This window comes from Homalodisca vitripennis, chromosome 2 (assembly GCF_021130785.1).
Source record: "Homalodisca vitripennis isolate AUS2020 chromosome 2, UT_GWSS_2.1, whole genome shotgun sequence".
In the NCBI taxonomy this organism is placed as follows: domain Eukaryota; kingdom Metazoa; phylum Arthropoda; class Insecta; order Hemiptera; family Cicadellidae; genus Homalodisca; species Homalodisca vitripennis.
In genome coordinates this window covers 152,942,443-152,964,308 of record NC_060208.1, presented here as the reverse complement: position 1 = coordinate 152,964,308, position 21,866 = coordinate 152,942,443, and the positions used below count along the sequence as shown (strand labels likewise).

General features: G+C 32.7%; 1 protein-coding gene across 1 annotated transcript; it reads left to right on the top strand.

The window, feature by feature from the left end:
* The first annotated feature begins 253 nt into the window (after window positions 1–253).
* On the top strand, window positions 254–20,895 carry LOC124354928 (cyclin-dependent kinase 10). Its single transcript, XM_046805740.1, has 9 exons — window positions 254–459; window positions 4,675–4,847; window positions 5,524–5,596; window positions 8,081–8,255; window positions 14,054–14,256; window positions 15,134–15,295; window positions 16,157–16,441; window positions 17,881–18,026; window positions 20,709–20,895. Exons 1-9 carry the CDS (start codon window positions 444–446, stop codon window positions 20,748–20,750), a joined length of 1,275 nt encoding a protein of 424 aa, XP_046661696.1. The 5' UTR covers window positions 254–443; the 3' UTR covers window positions 20,751–20,895.
* Window positions 20,896–21,866: the final 971 nt, after the last annotated feature.

The following is a 21,866-nucleotide window of genomic DNA, read 5'->3' as shown; positions in this document are numbered from 1 at the left end:
CGACACCACCTTTTTGACGTTGGTATATTAAAGTATATTAACGGGAATTCTTTGTGGTAAGTAATAAATACGATTAACTGTGTAGATTTTGTGAAAGATCGTTTTTTAATAATTAGTTTTATACTATTATTTCAGATTTTGAATGTTTGTTAGCGCCTTCAGATTGTTTTGACTGCAAAATTGTTGCACGGAATACAGACGGACGATAAAGTGACGCTAACTTCACGGTGTTTGACATTGGCAGCACTGATGTCTAGCGTTCTTCGTCTGGTTTGTTGTTGAGATTTTGATTTGTTAATCTTGTAATTTTTAAGGTTAACTTTGAATTTTGAAGCGGCGTTTGAGCATTAAACAACGTATTCCAATTAAAGTGCTAAAATTATTTTATTTTACATACGGTTTGATTTTGTGAGACATCCTTTTGTATTAACAGTCAAGAGGAAATGGAAGGAATAGAAGGTATAATGTTTAGTTATATTGTAGGCCTACTCCTTACATTTGTTATAATGTAAGCCTATTTCATATTGATATGTTTAAATGTAGTGTCAGATATTGATATCTTCATCCCGAACTAGCATATACAAAACATAAGTTATAAAAGATAGAATACCTTGCTTTAAATTCTATTTAATAGGTGTGCTTTTGAAATTTACATGAATAATAGTGGGTGCTAAACAATTCTGGGATAGGGCTATTGTTTTCAATGACTATCAGTGGATTGGATGAAATATTATAGCCAGTAACTGATTTAACTTTGAATTTATATGGCTATAGACTTAGATATAAGGGGAAAGTATTTTATACTGGTCTCTTTAGTATCGTAAGTGGCCACCACCACAATTGAATCAGGGAACCAAATTATCGATTAGAAATAGGACTACCTAAACTATTAAATACAGAAACATTCTATAATTGTAGTTATGGCTCTAGTATAATAAGCCACCGCCACCACAATTGAATCATGATTATTGATTCAAAATATATGGAATACAACATTTGACCTATAGATGTATTCATAATTGATCATTACAAGCTGTTTTTATTTCTTTTACGTACTGAGTAGGCTAGTGACATCCTCAAGAACAATGGCGATAAACATGCATTTATTGTCTCAAAATGTATTTTTAAACATTGATCAATGTTTTAAACGGTTACAAGATAATGAACTTGCTCCTTTGGGTACGGTCCAATAAGCGGACCCGGTTTTTTATATCGAAGAATATAATCATCGATACCTAATATTCGCATATCGAATCATAGACTATCAATCGATATAAAAGTAATAACAATCATATGTTTAAATTAAAATGTGAATTTAATGATAACAAATAATAAATGAACATAACCAAAATCAGGGAAACTCATAACTTTAACTAAATGAAACAGAACGAAAACGTTTTTACTAAAGTTGTGTCCACCATTACCTTCTTTTTTTGCATCTGAAGACGACCATGTTAGCTCCTCTGACAGTTACATTTGTTACCTTTCCACAAATATCACATAATGGATTCTTAGGTACTAACCCAACATCCTGAAGCCATAAAAAACATATTTTATCGTCTTTTAAAGCAATTTCGTGAAGCTTCCTAAGATTGACGGCCATTTTAATACACAATGTTACGTGAAATTTAAAATATTACCTTGTATTATTTGAAAGTGTTTACAGCTGTTCATATAGATTATTTAAGTTGTTAAAAATAATTCATCAGTATCGATTGATTATATCGATGGTTATGATTAAGTAATATCGTTTGCCAATTTCGATATAAAAAACCGGGTCCGCTTATTGGACCGTACCCGCTCCTTTAAATCCGAAGTGTCCAGTTCATAGTGAGGAGATGAAAACTAGGATTAAAGGTGGAAATCAAATAGTGTTTTGCACTGCAAGAAAAATCAGAACTTAACGTTGAAAAAATCATGCTAGAAAAGCCAATTTTTTAACATTCTAAATTTGGTATTTTGAATACATTGAAAATCATGTAGCCTATTATTTTAGTTGGAACCAAACAAACTATGACTTTTTAATTAATTAATGTAGTTTTGACGGCATCAGTACCTGTAGAAATACCATTTCAGGCTGGTTAAAGTAATCCTAAATACGACAATGCTCAAACAAAGTTTAATTATTTTATATATCTGAAACATATAAATTTCATTTTTTAAGATGTAAAACCAGCTGAACTATATTGTTATTTGAAATAACAATAACCACTTTACTACTTAGTTATTTTGGTTTTTAATTATTACGTAATTTTGTTTTCAGTATTTTTAGATAGTCATGAATATCAAGGATTCAATAAGTTACTCATGAATATCATTGATTCGATAATCATTATTCAATTGTGGTGATGGCCGCTTACTGTACTGCCAAAATATTTATTTACAATTAATTACTGACAGCTTTTTTAAATATATTAAGTAACAATATTTTCTAAAATTAATTAAAACCAATTGAAATCATTTGTATAGTATTTGAGTAATGATTGCAACTAAAATGACGATGAACATACTTTATTTGTGTCACAAGCTGTCAGACGCGTTTATATTTATTTAAGTTATTTCATTCCAATGGTAAAAAAAACCATTAAGGTCTACATAAATAGGAAACATGCATTGATGGCTACAGTTCTAGGGCAAGCTAAAATAAGAGACATAATAATATGGACAAAATTACTGTGCTAAAAACAATGAATGTATAAACAATACAATACTCAAGAGTGTTAAAATATCTATAAGTAAATAATAAATATATCTAAATAATAACAGATGCAAAAGAGCTATAAATAAATATCAGATGCAAAAACAACTCAACAATATAAACAACACTACATGCAAAGGAAAAACATGTTTATGCTCATGTAACAGTCATTTAGCAAGACCTATTCAATGGTATGTTGAGGAAAAGTAAGCAAGTACACATCTTCTGATCACTGCACTGTTGTTGAGGATGTCGAACAAGTCACAAAAGCAATTTCCGAGCCTCAGTGTTGCAAGTGGACTATGGAAGTCATAGCAGCACTGGTAATGGCACCTGCTGAACAAATCACTTGACCGGGTCTCCAATGGAATATGGAAGTTCACTTGTGACAGAAACATCAGACAATCCAGCTGTCCATTTGCCAGCTTTGTCAGGAACAGAACATCTGCGTACAGCGTCTCGTTTGTAGATCAGGGAGGAGAAGCTCAGCTTGCAGTCTAGCAAGAGAAACATCCCTGTAGTGCAGTCCTTGTCAAACTCCCACAGGTCTTGAGAATTTCCTCTGCACAGCCCCGTTTATCAGTAAGACCCGGATGATAGGCGAAAGAGTAGAGCCTCCACTGGAACGGACATTATATCATTGATAAAAATGATGAATAGGTACGGACCAAGTAGGGACCCTTGAGATATACCGGAAGTTTGCAGAAATTCCTGGGAAAACGCTCCAAGTAATTTTACTCTCAAGTACCGGCCAAGCGGATAGTCGCAGAACCCTGAAAGTAATGGGCCATTGATTCCGTAAGCTTTTAGTTTATTGAAGAGAATTATTACTTCAAAATAGTAAAAAACAACTAACTTTTACACTGCTTTGTTTTTTACATTTAGTAAATATACATAGCTGAAATAGGTTTTTGTTCGTCATTGATCCTAGAACTGGCATGCATTTTAGCCATAAATGGCACAGCTTTTTAACCTCATGCACAGAAGCAAATAAAACATTAACTGCAAAATCAGTTACTAAGCATAACATAAGGTGTTATATATAATTTTATTCTGAATAAAATACAGTATATTATAAAAGGAATAAAAATTAAGTTTACTTTTACATTCATGGATGTATAATGCTCTAAAGAAATTTTTATTTTCTTAAGAGTTTTTTATTTTCTGCAGCCCATAAAAACCATGCAACACTTTCTATTTAAAAATCTAAAATATCGGGTTGTTAGGCTGATCAAGAAAATGTCTATTTATAATACAGAACAAAAACAACGTAAAACTAAACAGAACGGAATCTAGATTGCATAGCATGTCGGATATCTTTAGCTTTTAGCAGCTAGTAAAGTATAAAGTAATATATAAAAGTGAGTACATTAAAAAAAAAGCATGGAATCTGTTGATTACAATAATACAACTTTTATTATGATTTTAATGGCGAGTGAAGATGATTTAATTAGCAGATGATAAGTTGCAAATTACAACTCTGCCAGTTCACAGCGGGAAAAAAATGTATCATAAATTATGACTTTGCTAGTTCCAGGGTTTAATTATTATTCTTTTAGATGTTAAAACATCTGAACTGTGTATTATAATTTAAAATACCTGTAAGAAAACTAGAAGAAAACCATTTTATATTCTATAGGAGATGTTTTTAATTTAGTTTTTATTGCTATTTGCTGATTGTTATTTGTTATTGATTAGTTGTTAATTCTTTTTTATCAGTAGCTTTGACTAATTTTACTGTAATATGTGTTGTTTTATTCCATATTATATAAAAATAAATACTAATATTAAGTGTACAAAGAATAGTAAAAAAAAAAAACATTTTAATATAAAATGCAACGGATACTTTCATTGAAAAGTTGGTTTGGCAATAAATATTTAATTTCATTAGAACCCAGGACCTCTTGCTCTGATTGCTTAAAACCATAAAAAGCTCATATTATGGAAATGGTATTTAATTCTAATCCAATTTTCAGTGGCTCCAGTACCTAAAAGGATTATACCTATTAAAGAAGAAAAGGAAAAAGAGAGTGATGAAGGCAAACAAAGTGGAGATGCAAACGTAGATCCGAGTGCTCCAATTCAAAATAAAGGCATCCTAACATCATTTGTAAATGGCAAAAAGATGGCAATTCCTGAACAAGATCTGGTGAGTTACTAAAATAGTACTTGTATATGACACATTTGCTACCAAGGGGCAAGTAGTGGTATGTGATGATACTTACATAATCGGACATTGAGATTATGACATGAGAATCGGACATTTTGAGGTAGCCCAAAATGTTAAACCATCATACTCCCAGTTATTTAAGATCGAAGTAAAGATGTTTTGGCTAAATTCCTATGACATCCTTCAATGTGTAAATAATTTTATTTTAACATTTATCTTAAAAAACTCAAATTTGACGTTAAAATTAATAACTCATATAAAGCCAACTCTATTATTCTTCTATCCAGTAGCATGTTAAAGAGTGGGAAACAATTAATTAAAAGTTATTTTTATGTTCTTACGGATTTTATAGTCCATTTGAAAAGAATTCTCGTCTTGAACAGTACATATTTGTACTTCTACTTTACTAAAAAGTACATTGAAAATGGCTGTTTTCCAAAATCGATTACCAGAACATAATAATTCTTACCATCTTCACCGCTAGTCTATACTAAATGAACTAGACCAGTAGTACAAAGCATGTACTGCAATCCACTTCCAAAAATACTGTATGAAAACAGTAAAATATTTCCTTTGGATTAGATTATAATTTATTTAACTGTATACTTGAATGATTTTAATGTATTGAAGGATAATTTAATAACATGTGTTACAGTTTGGCCGATGCAGATTCGTATCAGAGTTTGAAAAGTTAAACAGAATTGGTGAAGGAACTTACGGAATTGTTTGTGAGTATAATCTATTTTTGTAATAGAATTCATTTATTACAATTTTAATTAATTCATCCATTTACAATATTTAATTGAAGTTTGTTTGAAGTATTTAGTTGTAAATTATTTAAACTGAGTTAACGCCTGTTAATATTTTATAACAGAGTAAACTTAGGCTCAAAGAGCTCATTCTAACAATTAAATTTACCATTGATAGTGCCAAATAAGAATTATTATTCCTGAAAGATGTCCGGTAACAAAATAATTCTTAATTTTAATTAATATTTTTTTTATTTTACTAGTAACATAAACGAAAAAAAGGTAAAAGAAATTAAAATAAGGAAAAAGAGGATTATGAAGGATATAGATAGCCTCAATACTGACTCACTGTTTATGAACACTGTAGATGTCACCTAATTAAAATACAATTCCCTTAGAACTACTACTTTTTTCGTCTACCAAAGTTTCACACAAATGGTTTAGAGTGGTCCTTGTCAGTGTTGATCACTTGCTCTTGTACCACAGTATAGGGATAAAGCCCGCCTCTGTGTCAGTTGGCTGGGCATTGGGTATCTAAATGCAATCTTCTCATTGTCATATACTGGATGTCCCACGAAGAGGTTTAAACGTTTGATTTTATATTACTTGCCCATTTATGCACTGACCAAACATTTTCAAACTCTTCACAATTCATTAAATAGGTTTTAAAAATATTCTGTGAAAATTTCAGCTCTTTAGCAATTGTTGAAACAAAATGGTGGCATTTTGAAAAACTATACTTAAAAACAGTATTTTTGGTTTTGTAAAATTATTGATTGTCATATTCTATGAACAGAAATGGTGAAATAAACTATTTCAATCAGAAAATTAGAACATAGCCTATTAAAAAACCTACAATTACAGTCTACAATTATTGAAACTCTTATCAATCCACAGCGACACACTGATAACAGCGCTTAACAAATGAGTCGTAAGCTCTTACAAAGAAATTCTGCGGTATCCGGAGAAATTCCTCTTCAATTAATTGTTTTCATTCCTCATCATTATTGAAGCTACTAGTACAAATTTGTTCCTTAAAGTAACCCGATAGAAAGAAATCACAAACACTTAAATCTGGGGATCGGGGTGGCCTTTCTAAAAAATCACTTCCACAACCAATTCAACGGCCATGAATCCTGTCATTTAGTAATTGCTTGACAGGATTTGTGAAATGAGGAGGAGCACCATCTTGTTGGAAGATTGCTTGATCCATTTCTGGAACCATAAAATGGGGCAAGATTTGTTCATTTAAAATTTGTTCATACCTATTCCCAGTCATTTTACTCTCTGAAATGTCGTGAGATAGTACCCAATTACAACTGACAGCTGCCTAAACTGTAATTCTAAAAAAAAAAAAAAAAAAAAAAAAAGGGTAGTGTTGTGGGGTTTCGCACTTGACGTCTTTTGGCAGGATATTGTTAAATTTTGTCTCTGCATATGAAGGCTTTTTTTTTTTTTTTTTTTTTAATATGACATATGACAAAAAAGTCATATGATGTGCAGGAAAACTAAACTTTGGGCATATCTAGTATTATATCCTTACTGGTCTTGATGTTGAGTCTGCTGACTGAAGGTCACTAGGACAATGACTTTGTAGATGTCATCACTGTCATCAACTTCAGCTCTTAAAAATGTCCTTTACAACTGTCTCTCCATCCCAGCCCGAACAACAGCCTCACCACTTTTTTTTCTGATGAATGAGCACAATTTCTAAGTTCTGTTGAGAGGAGACACCCATACCATTATACCATACCTCATGATGCACTCAAAAAGGGTATGGTAGGCAATAAAACTGCTTCAGGCATGCTAATTACTTGCATCCTGAGGGCAAATTGGGTACTGCTGAGTTTCTGGCAGAGAGCATCCCTGTGTACCTACCAGTTCAGTAACCACAACACAAGAGATGTCAAATTATGTAATAAGCGATTATCACGTAAAATTTATTATTATTATTATGAATAACATCAATTCTGTAAAATTATGTGATCCGCATTCTTTGGGAGTTTTGGTGTCCTTAAAATTATGGGATCCGCATTTAAAGTATTAAAATACAAGCAGTTTATATAAATTGTAGGCCTTTATTACTGACACTACAATGGGCCAACAGATCGGGTCGGCAGAAAAAAATGCTAAGAACGATTAATCAGCCCTTAGTCCTCAAAGAGTTAAGATGATATACCAACCATAATTCTATCACGAAAACTAAGTTATACTAAGGAAACTAAGGATATAAAAAAGTTTAAGGTTTAATATTAATCTTATGTTTTACTACACCAGAAAAATTGTTAATTCTGAGTGTGTTTCTTGTCCTGAACCAGATAAATATGACCATTTAAATTCAGCAGATTCAAAGGTGAAATATTGAAAGTAATTAACTCAACCATTTCAACTCATTCATTGCATTTTTTTTTGTGAAGAATTAACTAAATTATTTCAAGTGTCTTATTTTATTCATATTAATAGATCGTGCGTTGGATACGAAGAACGACTGTGTGGTGGCTCTGAAGAAGGTCCGCATGGAACACGAGAAAGACGGTTTACCTGTGAGTGGTCTGCGAGAAATATCAGTTCTTCTCAGCTGTCGACACGAGAACATTGTTCAGCTGAAAGAAGTGGTTGTAGGCAGAAGCTTGGAAAGGTACTGTAATAAAATAATCTAAATGATACTTTTTTTGTAATCCTTTTAAATTAGAAGAACAAACTATTGCCTTTAAAACTACTGTCCTCATATTTTGAAAGTTTTATAAAACATGCTTAACGCTGTATTTGTATATGGTTTTGTATAACAAAGTATATTTTCAGATCCTACTCAAGGTATTGCAATGTATATGATACGAAAATGTTCAGGATCAAAGTCTCAGGGTGGTCACCCGACCGGGAATAAGTCGGAAATACTAATTATCACGAAACATCGTATTTCACGCGACGTGGCTCGTTAAATTGTGAATGAAGATCTACGTATGTTCGTGAGCCACATCTGCCGCCGGTTGATCTAAGGTTACCTCAACTAGTGTAGTGAGTTTATCTTGGTTAGTTCTACTCCTGTGCCGTGGCAAGCCTCCGCCCCCTCCCACAAAAACGTAACAATGCATTGGACAATTAAAATCGGCCGACTGATCGTTTCACACCAGAATGTCAGTTGGATTTATACAAAGCTTAATAAGATACCTTTTGGAGAAGAAGGTAGTGGGTTACTTACAAGTAACGTCGAGAAAGGGGCGTTTGCGTCCTGTTGCACAGCAATGACAGACTGAGCTGAGGGTTGAGGAGCAGGAGAAACATTTGATGTTTAAAATTGGCGGCGGATTAGTGCCATCGTGTGTACTGCCCTGCTGTTCAGGTATGCCATGGCTAGTGTCGGGTGTTTCCCATATGTACAACGCAAACATTAAACTTTGTCTTCATCCAACGTCGCTAGTCTAAACGGACGCAAAAGCTCTCGCGAGCGCTGCCTCAACCAGTTCCGGACATTTGGTAACAAGAACTGGAGAACAGTGTCGGCTATTAAAATCTCAATTATAAACATTGCCGAGACATCACTGTCGTGTGTGAACAGACTTCGTCTTGACTCCCGGAACAACCAGCGATACAACTGTAGCAAGTAATTGCGACAGTTCTCGTGAGTAAAATTGCTTATATTGTTCACATTATGCTACAGTAGTTGTGCAAATTATCTTGCAACTTTACTTGCCAGTGTAAACTCAACGTAATGTTGCCAGTCTATAAACGGCAGACGGCCAGCCGATCGAATCAGCAACGCTCATCAGTTTTCGTCTTCAGACCGGCATTGATTGGACGACAGCTGGAAATCCCGTCAGTTCTCCGGTCAAGTATTTACCGAAACGACTTCTACGCACACTTGACGATCGTTCGGACGAATTCGAACTGTTCAAACCAAATAGTCCAACGTGCATGAGGATCTTTATGTCTTGTTGTTTCATAGTCCTTAGCTGTAATCTAACTGACAGTCTGCACTGCCTGGACAAAAACGATCGGCAGTACTCAAATTACCTGATTGGTGAAACATGTTTTTGTAATTCTTTGTGTATACAACTATTTAGAAATATATAATAACAGAATAACGTAATTTATAAATTTTTTTAATTGAAATTCGTTTTTTATGTGTCTGTATTTTTCAACGCTAGCGTGTCGGCTGGTTCTATAATAATAATAATAATAATAATATTTTATTGCCATACAAAATTTTTACATTCATCGACAAAGTCAAAGTACAGCCAGTAGCCAAGTCAAACTTAGTTTACTAATCAAAATGTTAGTGTATATAAACTAATTTACCATAAACTATTATCATAAACTATTACAAAATAAAAAATTACATAAAGTATTTTTGGTTAAAAACCAATACAAGGTACAGCAAAAAATTCTTCAATTGAATAAAAAGGATTGGCTAGAAGCCAACTATAGAGCCTATTACAAAAAACATTTCTTGAATATTTATTTAGGTTTATGGGCGGACTTTAGACCTCGGTAGTAAACAGACGATCGCTATTTTGTATTTTATTTGTACGTCGTACTTTGCGTAGATGTAAATAAATAATATTTTCTATAAATATACATACATACATTTTTACATAAATGAAATATATTCTGGAAGCTCATTTTATAACCTACCATTTCTATGACAAAAAGGAAAAGTTACTTGGAATTTTAAATATATTCAATTCCCTGCATTTCTGCAAATTCTTTTGAAGTAACGTATTCTTAGGCTTCGCCCTCCCCCACAAAAGAGAAATTAATTAAGTAGAGTTCAGATGAAAGTATTTGGTTTATTTGTTGATTGTACCGAACCTATCTTGTTTTTGTACCGGCGAAATCATTGTCTCGTACCGAAAGTTCGTCCAACGCTAGACCTCTACGCCGCAATACTGAGCTACAGTCTGCCCCACGGTAGCGCTGTGTTGGTATTTATTTGTTATCTTTTTATTTACGAATTGCATACATGTATTTTCTAAACATCACAGAAAGGAAAGTTATTACGTATACATAATGTTATGTTGACATATCGACAGACATAAAAATCAAGGAACTAATAAAATAGGTGATAGCGATAAATCGTCACCGAATTTCTCGCATATCGCTAGCGAAGAAATGCTAGAGCACGACAGCTTTGTGGAATTTCTTTTAAATGCTAGTGACGATAAAACGTCATCGTTGCACTTTGCATAAGGGTTAAATACAGTACTACAGCTGTCTATTTGGTTTGAAAATAGACTAGATAATTGGAAATTTTCGACCGGAAAAAACCAGGAATTTGAAAATAGTTTGAGTGGTCACCCTGATTCTGTAACAAATACAGCGCTGAAGCGTTTATCAAAATCATGTAATAATTTGCTGTCATGAGTTTTTTTTTTTTTTTTTTTTTTTTGGAATTATAAACAAAGAATAATGTTAAAAAATATCTTTAAAGTTTTTAAAACTTAATATATATATAAGAACTTTTTTGTGAGAACTCAAATATTTCAGTTCTGCGTTTCATTACCTATAACATAAAATATTAGCATGGCATTAGGTAAAAAAATTTAAATGTTATAATAATAAAACTAAAAATATGCAACAACTTGTACAAAAAACCATTTGTACAGAAGAAAGAAGTTTGTTTTACACAATTTCACTGACACTGTCACAAAATTTATTTATACTATTTATAGTTGTTCCTAGCATTATTTTATATATTTACTGTGCACATGCAATAAATAATCCCTCTATGTTTAAAAAAAACATTAATATTACTAAAACTATTTATATACCTATTATATTTCAGTAAAACAGCCTCAAATATAAAAAAATACAATATACAGTTTGTTTGTTTGATGCTAACTGCAGATAGCTGTAAACGTCTAAATATTCCTTAGTATTTCAAATTTAAAATATCAAATAGGCTACATGATTTATCTAGACTATTAAAGCATCAATAAACTACAAATATTACAAACTGGTTTAAAAATATATTTCAAGCCTAATATAATTTATTTCATAACATAAAATTGGCAGGTACAAAGATGTTACAAGCAATGCACAATTTTCTCTAGTAAACAATTATATTTGGCATGACCATCACAATCTTTCTTAATCTTTTAACTCTATTACATGTTTATTCTGTACATATGCAACCTAATTTATATTATATAATGACTAACCATAAATGTTTTAATGTCATGATTAATATTTCAAAACAGCTACACAATGATATATTAGTGTTACATTTTTTCACTGTTATTTTTAATTTTTTATTCATTGTATCCCAATTCCTTCGTATGGAAAGTGACAAAATTCCATTTTCTTATCTAATGTTGAAATTTTTTGTTTGTCTGTTTATTACATTGGAAGATTTGTTAATGAAACATTTACCATCATTCTGTAATACCGAAATCAGTCACATTCAATTTCAAAAGCTGCAATTTAATCTCTTTCTCAAATGGCTAATTAACCTAACATATCAGGTGTATGCAGTGTTTTATAGTTTTTGATAGGTTAGTTAACCACCTAAAGAAGAGATCAGATTGGAGATCTCGAAATCGAGCATTACTTATTTCTTTAATCATTAAACGATGGCATTGTCCAGAATAATCCTGTTTCCTTCATGTTGAAATTGTTGGAAACTGTATTTATACATTGTAACAGCTGATTCACAATATCATATGACCTTTGTTTCAGCGTTAAGCTATCTCTTCTTGGTACTTACATTTGCTTAAACGTCTCTAATAAAATAATATTTGCTCACATAAATAATATTAAACTACAGATATTTGCTTCTATAATAAATCAATCGAAAACAATAATAATTGTACCAATAATTTGTATAATGACAATGGAAACAAAGATGTTTTTTTTAGATTGATTTACAATAGCTGTACTGAAAATTTTAATTAGTCAATTAGGGTCCTATGTAAAACATTACTAATACAACTTGCAATTTCTTAAAATAACACAAATAAATTCGCTCAACTTCAACTCCCAAATTTGCCATACACAGTGCATACACAATCACAATATTGTATACAATCATACAATGTCTTGTTATTTCATAATTGTGATCATCCTTTCTAACCCAAATGTTGTACTGTATTTAGAAGTATGATTTTAAATTTGCTGAAATCTTGGTTTTTGAATGAACATACATAAATATGTGAAAATGAATAGAGGTAGTATTGATTTTCAATGGAATTACAACAGATTAGTGCAAAAAATTACTAAACCATAAACCATTAATTACAATGTATAATAAGCTGTATTACTATCATGATTATAATATATTAATAGTCAATTACCTATGTATTTTTTTTTTATAATAGTATATGCAAGTGCTTTTCTTCGCAACGTGATATACTTCAGAGGTCCTAATAGGTTAAACAAAGAAACCATTTTCTGCTAGCAGAGAGTTAAAGGATTAAAATAATGGTGCACTGAAAATGATAATTAAAACTCACTAATTACAAAAACCGAATTTAGCATTTTAAACAAAGCTTTCATTTTATTACTTTAGTTAAGTATGATTCTGGCCACAATTAATATGCAATTTATGGTATTTTTGTATTATCTGGAGGCTATTTTTTTAACAGTTTTTCTGATCTGGAACCTAAGAACATTATTAGAAAGAACAGAACTTTTTTGACCTACTGAGAAAATTACACTTAATTATGACAATCGGTTCTTGTTTTCTACCTCCCGAAAGAAAGAGGCTACTTGATACTTGTTATCTGCATCCCTGACCAGGTAGCTGGATCGATGGCGTCAAAAATTTAGCCATGTACAAGACATTTTGTTAAAATTTTAGCTATATACAAAACTATTTACATTATTTACACAGGCTATGGCGGCAAGATAGTGTCAAACTCGCTACTAAAAAACTCTTCTAGTGAGTAGAATGCTCTCCTCAGCAGCCAAGTCTTGACCCTAGACTTGAAGACCTCCAGCCGTAGATGCCTTACTTGTAGAGGCAGTATATTAAACATTTTCATAGCCAGTACAGGAAAAGAGTTTATCTTTATACCGAGCCTACAGTAGGGTAAGGAAATGGTGTCCCCTCCTCGTAAACTACAAAGGTGAGTGTTGGCTCTGGTGGGCAAACTGTGTTCGTTGCTCTTAACATATAGCAAGCTGTTGCGTATGTACTGGCTACAGACAGTCAAGATCCCCAGTTTGGCAAAGATGGGTTTACAATGGTCAAAGTACCCAGATAAAGAGATGATGTGCACAGCCCTCTTCTGCAACCTATATGTTATTGGGCTATACATATTATAAATATAAAAAGTGAAAGTCGATACTTGTTATTTTATCAAGTGCTCATGTGATTTGAGCATATATTTAAGCATATATTTATATCGAGTGATGGTTTTCTTTCTTCACCAAATTTGCGGGCAGGCGGGCACTTAGTATACAAACAATTGATTGACGACTAAAATATTTGTTGTACAGCATATTCCTGGCAATGGAGTATTGTGAGCAGGACCTGGCCAGTTTGCTGGACAACATGAAGGCTCCTTTCTCCGAGTCACAGGTGAAATGCATCATGATCCAAGTGTTGCGCGGGCTGCGTTACTTACACCGCAACTTCATCGTCCACAGGGATCTTAAAGTATCGAATCTACTCATGACTGATAAAGGTTGTGTCAAAATAGGTAAGTTGGAAAGCTGTAGGCTTTGTAAAATAGGCGTTATTATTCCAGCAATTCTGAAGAATTTTTCATCTATTTTGCTAACAATTGGATCAAAATATTACATACAGGAATTTATAATATTAAACTGAATTGTCGATTCCAGATTATAAAGTAGTCAATAAGTGTACATGAAAACACAAAAAGTTCAAGATTAAGTTGCTATAGATTATCTCTGGAAAAAGTTGTTTGTAACCCTAGATCTATTTTAACTCATTTCACATCCTGCATCTTATGTGCTTACTAATTAAACTACTTATAAATTTACAACACAATATTTTTGGTACCAATGAAAAGAAGACATTGTAATATTCAGATTTCAATAGGGTATATACCAATGGATTGTATAATCATAATAAATAGAAAGATTTGGATAGCTTTATATTTACCTCAATTCACAAACCAATATGTCAACCAGCATTGGAAAGAGAAATCAATAATAACTGTAAAAGTTGTCAAAAATAATAAATTGAATAAGGTCCTGAGGTAGTTGAGGGAACTGCATTTCACATGACTAATGTTAGACATGTTTTAATAAATAATATCAGATTACATTTCTCCAATTTACTGAATTTCTAAAGAGCCTATATGGGTATTAACAAGAGTTTTACATACATAGGCCATTGTTAAAGTTACATGAAATGTAACTATTTCATTTTGACACGTAATATTTGATTTCTTCCACAAGGGAATCAATTGCCTGACACATAAAATTATAAACAAAACTAAGTGAAGACGAATCATACAGGATGTTTGGAACATAGAATCCACTATATCCAATTTTAGTTCCAACTAAACAAATTTCTTAAAGCCTTCTACAAAACTATAAATGTGTGTACAGCGGACTTCGGATTGGCTCGCTGGTTCGGACTGCCTGTGAGACCGATGACGCCACGTGTAGTCACACTTTGGTATCGTGCACCAGAGCTGTTGCTTCAAGCTCGAACTCAGACCACCAGTGTGGACATGTGGGCAGCTGGGTGCATTCTGGGTGAATTGCTTGGTAAGTTATCATATATCTTACAATTGAATACATTTTTGTGAATTATTTTATCTAGGACTAACAGTTACCCTAAGCTTTGCATGTGAGTTTTCCTATTGAAAAACTGGTATGTCATAGGCAACCCCTTTTTTAATGGCTTAATAAACACTCCTGAATGTAAATAATTAGCAGTTACCTGCAGCTTTGCACTCTATTTCGTAGGTTTTGCCGTAATAGCATTTGCATTGTTGCCCTAGTCAATAAATTATACACATACACGGGTGTGGAAAGTCTTCTTTGGTCAAAAAGCATCTCCTTCCATTCATAGTAATGTACTTCCTAAGGTATATCTGGTGCAATAGCAGTGTTTGCCTTATTTTCATGATAAGGAATGTGTATAAATATGTTGATCTGAAAAGTCTACTTTCGTGAAAAAGCTGCTTATACCATAATCTACTTCTGGTTAAAGGTATTTTCTGTTCTGCGTAGTAGTATCTTTTGCCTTGTCCCAATCAAGAAAGTTTATATGTACGTTGGTCTGTAAAGCCAAAAAGTGACTATTTTCACCTTTGGTAGTTAACATTCTGCCAGCTAGTAACGTGCTGTCATATAAAATTTCACTGTCGTGTGTGGTAGTGCTAGACTGTCATAACAGGCTCCAAGTTGACTAACCTTCTGAGTGAAAGGGTTGGCATTCTGCTAGCTAATTAGGTACTATAATATAACCTATTCATTGTCATTACTGATAGTATTAGACAGCCACAACAGGATCCATAGAGAAGATATTCTATCTATCCTTTTGTAGTGTAAGATATATTTGTGCTATCACGTGAAAGTGAGGTATTGATGTATAACTATGTTTATGTTTAACTTGCACTTCAGACCACAGACCACTTCTCCCTGGAAGATCGGAGATCGGACAGCTAGAGTTGATAGTGGACCTTCTTGGTACGCCCAGTGATGCCATCTGGCCTGAGTACTCATCCCTACCAGCACTTGCCAATTTCACTCTGAAGCAGCAGCCATATAACAATCTGAAGCAGCGGTTCCCATGGCTCACACCAGCAGGGCTGCGTCTCCTCAACTTCCTCTTCATGTACGATCCTAAGAAGCGGGCTACAGCAGAAGAGTGTTTGCAGAGCTCTTACTTCAAGGAAGCACCTTTACGTAAGTCTTTTTTATGTGCTAAGTGATATTTTTGTGTAATTGTTCTACAAAATAAGTTTCCATTGTTCTTGTTGCTGAATGTGGTGTTTTCCAGAATTATTATATTATTTATGTTGAATTCATTGTCTCACTTTTTCCTAAAACTGATTTTTTACTTTCACTGTATATCAAATTACTGCCACTCTTAAGACATTAAATACATATCATCTCTGAAATATTACTGGAAAATAAAAATTTTAGAGATAGCCATTCATTATGTGAGGAATTAATGGAACAATGGAATGAACATTGCATTTGAACAGTGCACCAATTTAGAACCCTTGAATGAACTGAAAACTTATCAGAAATCAACTTATGGGTGGGTCGAGTAAGAGAGGTGTACATATGAGAAATATACAGGTGTACAGGAGAATGGTAACAAATGACAAAATACAAATGGAGATATCAAGGTTGACGGATACTTGATATTGAGTATCCGTGAGAATAAATTAATAAGATTTCATATACTAATTCATTTAAAACTCAAACACAACTTAATGAATAGTTAAAATCTAAAAAGTATCCACAATGTAAGATTTCATATGTTACAAAATCTACATTCTCTTTACAAGTGAGCCAGAAAGACTATTTTCTTTGCTGCCTTAAAGTGAATTTTTTTTTAACTAATGATAGCTACATTTTTACACACTGTTTTGTTAAACCTTGCAGTACAGTAAAAAAATCATTGGTCTTAAAACCACATTGTACAGAACATTATAAAATGTAAGATACTTTCCTACATCATGTATGGTAAAAACTATTAAACATAAAGACCAAAACGAAGTAGACCTATATAACTAGTGGTATTAGATTCACTGAGAACTAATAAAACTAAAATGGTTTTGCAAAACCAAGGATGGAGCACCTCCCCCACAATTGCACAATCAAGTATGCCATTTCTATTTCCTTCCTACTTTAGTGTTCAATATATACAATACAGCATTAACTAAGTATAGTACATCTATATTGTTTTAATCAACTTATTTTTAACTTTTAGTATCACTTATATATACCGAGTGTTTTCCCTTCTAAGGAAATGCTATGGTACTGTTACAGATAAATGATTTTTGTGCTAGAATATATTTAATAGTTATGACTCAATTTGGTGGAAGTATTTGCTTCAGGTTAAGTTTAGCACATTCATATGAATTGTGTTTGCAAAATTCTTTTCCTTTTAATAAAAATATTTTTCCAAGTGACAGTATTTGTTTACATTTTTTTTTTAGTTATGATCATGATTGTAGTATTTTTGCTCAGATTTGGTGTACTTTCTTGGTTCATTCAATTTTGAATTAGTGTAGCATATTACAATACTCCTTAAAACTTCTTTGCTGGCACTAAAGTGTTAACTTGTCTGTTACTAGTAGTTTTAGATTACTAATTTCCGTAACAAATTTTAGCGTGTGAACCAAAGATGATGCCCACGTATCCTCAGCATCGCAACATGAAAGCTGCTGCAGCCAAGAATGCCAACAATATTAACCCTCCTCCGCCCCCTGTTGTGAGTGGTATTGATTTGGAGCCGGCCAACAACCTCAGTGATTTGGTAAATCCTTCAGTTTAAGATATACTAAATATATACACTATGCTTGTTCAGTTAATTTGCTGAAGTAAGTTTTTGCACAGTACCTTTAAATTATTATGGATATGGATGTCTCCAAATGCTTATACTAATACTATTTATTATTAATATTAAGTTGATCCATAAATTCATAAATATAAAGTTTTAAATATATCTAGATAATTTTATATAGCTATACCATTTTATATAAGTAAAGTATAAAATTTGTATGGAATTTATTGTTACCAAAATGTAGTAAAATGTGTTCCCTTTACATTTCAACAGAGTTTTATTTTGAAGACTGATTGTTAAGTAGATAAATATGATTATATGCATTGCCTCATAATAATTTCTTTAAAACAAAATTATAAAGTATTTCATTTAAAATGTGAAAACAAACATTTACGAGGGGTATTAGAAAAATAAGGTTCCCTTGATTTTTTTAAATAGACAGCTCTATATTTCTACTTAGTGTTATACATCAATTTAACACGTAAAAGTTAAGCTATTTTTCCACATAATCACCGTTTCTGTCCAAACACTTTTGTAGACGATGCTCCAACTTTTCTATCCCCATGTGTAGAATTCTGCCGCCAATCCTTTGAGTAACTTCTTCCTTGACTTCATCATTGGCACTGAAGCGTTGGCCACCCAAGTGGTCCTTTAATTTTGGGAATAAGTGATAATCACTTGGGGCTAGGTTTGGGCTGTAGGGGGGATGGGGCACAATAGTCCAGCCAAAATTTGTAAGCAGTTCTTGAGTTTGACGTGAGACATGAGGTCGAGCGTTGTCATGGAGAAGCCTCACACCACTGGACAATCTTCCTCTCCGGCGGTTCTGGATCGCGCGTCTCAGTTTTCTTAATGTGTCACAATATCTGTCAGAGTTTACTGTTGTTCCTGTGAATGGTGATTCTCCGATCTTCAAGAGTAGTAGAGCAGTATTGTCTCAACTTTTTCAACAACTCCATCTGAAACTGAAGGCCGTCCACTTCGGTTTTCATTGTGAATTTCCATGCGGCTTTCACTGAATTCTCTATACCATTTCCGAACGTGTTGAACAGATATGCAGTTTTCCCCATAAACTTTGATTAACTGGCGATGAATTTCAATAGATGAAATCAGTTTTGCATTTAAAAAACGTATCACAGCACGAATTTCGCATCTGGCGGTAACAACGATAGGGAACTACATCTTCGAAGGCAGCTAGGTCGGCACTGTTGGACGTAGCGAGGCGCGAGTGGTATGGATAGAGAGAGGGACAGTTGATGAGTAAGACAGTGTTGCCAGATTTCTCCCAACATATCGCATTCTGTCTCGGTGGCATAGGGAACCTTATTTTTCTAATACCCCTCGTACATGTAATTGTATTGTTTCATGGATAATACATTCTTATGTATTTTGAAGTTTTTATATTTTAAATTGGTCAATGCTTTGATCAAAATCCCTTTCTCTTTAATTTTTAGTATTTATCTCTTGTCAGCTATGCATCAAAATTACTCTTTTGAGACTCACATTTCTCTCCCCATTGAAAGAAAGCAGTCTTGTCAAGCTACCGACTGGCAGTTGTTCTCAATTCTCACATACCACAATCCTTCACTACTGATCAAGTATGGTCAACCATCCCGTAACTTTAAATGCAAGCCAACCAGACATCCAGAAAAATTACTCATATCATTATTTGTGCCATTGTTAATTATTTTTGGTTTGCTAACTAAAAAAACTGTAAATTACCTTAAATTTTAAAATGTTTAAACTATTACATTTTATTAGTAAATAATTTGTCACTTGCTGAAAACTGTCGGATCAGCTTAAGTAATATGTGGTTCTTAATAAAAAAAAATAAAATTACTGATAAAAATGTAATAAATAAGTAAAAGTTGTTTTTTATTTATAGCATTTATAACAGAAAAATGGACATGACATTGTATAAAAAATTACTTGACATATGATATCAAACAGCATTATAGAGAATGCCAACAAGGAACTCTAATCTGATACAATATTTACTTCATAGCACTTCATTATTTGATTTGCTAGTATATTTGTATAGCATCTAATTTTATAAACTGAACAATGTAAGGTAAAGAGCATTATATATGGGCAGAAAAATTCTCAGGGCAACAAAACAAAAAATAAATGTACTAATTTGTACATTGTAAAGATAATGAGAAGGCTGATCCTCTAATGGAGATACTACAGCATTGCATGTGTACTAAGAACCTAAATCATAATGTTGGGTTTTTTTTTATTCTTAAGTATATGGTTGTTATAACATAGTACATTTTCAAAATAACTCAGGAGTATGTAACTTGTTATGCGCTTAAATGGTAAAAGTTGATGTAATTTGTTATGCACTTAAATGGTAAAAGTTGATGTAATTTGTTATGCGCTTAAATGGTAAAAGTTGATGTAATTTGTTATGTGCTTAAATGGTAAAAGTTGATGTAATTTGTTATGCGCTCAAATGGTAAAAGTTGAAGTGTAAAACATTTGCTTTCCTGTTGATGCTATTTGTTGTCACTGACTGTTCTTGTCTAATGTAATGTTATGAAATCTATGAGGACCTGTAATGGCTATTTTAAGATTAAAATTTTAAAATAGCTTAATTAATAATAGTATAAAATCATTTTTTTAAGAGGCTTTTAACAATTTCTTTTGTTTTAGTTGAACCTGGGCAACCTTGTGAAGAGGAGAAAAATCGACTAACCATTTTAATCTATCATGCTTACTACATTGATTGTAAATACTGTTTTATTTTTTTCATATTTTTAATGTTACGTATGTATGCAATGTAGATCAAGCTTAACACATAAAAAGCCATCAAAAAGTAAAATGAGTACTTTGAACAATTTTATTTGTACTTTTAATTACCAATACCTTCCTATGCTATTTTAACCTACTTTTACGGTAGTAGTAAACAACTACATTTGGCACTTTGACTTGTTTGAACGCCCTGGGAACAGGTCCCCTATTATAGACAGAAAACCAAGTCATCTAGTGCAGTATTAAACCAACAAAATGGTTTGGCCAAATGTGAACATGCTTTTGCCTTAGCTTTTAGGCTAAAAATACTTCCACTAAGGCAAATGTACGCCTTTAAAGTAACCCTATTATTGTTATTTTTCAAATTAATGATTACCTGTCAATCTGTACACAATATATGGAGGATATAATACTAGACAATTAGGTACAATCAGACCACCATAAGCAAAGGGCTATCTATCACGAGGATCTTTTTATCTTGGACCCGAGTTTTAACATTTTATATGTGTATATTCAAAATTTCATGGTATTATTCAATCATAACAATTATTTACAGAACTGATTGATTCTCTTGTTTATTCTAAACCAGTGGTTCCTAAACTATGGTAGGTGTACCACCAGTGGTACACCAAGTCATGGCCGGTGGTAAGAGCACTGATGTAGACACGCCTTTTTGGAGTGTGGGGGAAAAAGGGAAATTTTATTGTAAAGGAAACCATGTAACAACATTGCACACGGATCGCGCAATTGCTCTCAGTCTGTCACTGTCAGCTCTATTTTGTTAACCTTAATCTACAAATAATATAAGTGATGCCCAGTTGTTGTTTATGTGTTTAGCTTTTAAATAAAGTACAGTGATTTTTTGTTAATTATAATGTATATTAGTTATTGGACAGAAATGGATGTGGTTAAAACACTCCTCAAGTAAAGAAATTAGCAGTAGTTTTAAAAAGCAAAGAACACACATATGACAAAGGTAGGCTTAACTCTATCACAGTCTCTGATGGCGAGAAACCAAGCTCTTCCTTCAAGTCTACGCAATTGCCTCAGTACGAAAAG

Excerpts from the sequence above, each read along its gene's own strand:
- LOC124354928 (XM_046805740.1), top strand. Across the intron at positions 16,442-17,880 it reads CTTCAAGGAAGCACCTTTAC|CGTGTGAACCAAAGATGATG; the intron begins GTAAGTCTTTTT and ends AACAAATTTTAG. Across the intron at positions 18,027-20,708 it reads CCAACAACCTCAGTGATTTG|TTGAACCTGGGCAACCTTGT; the intron begins GTAAATCCTTCA and ends CTTTTGTTTTAG.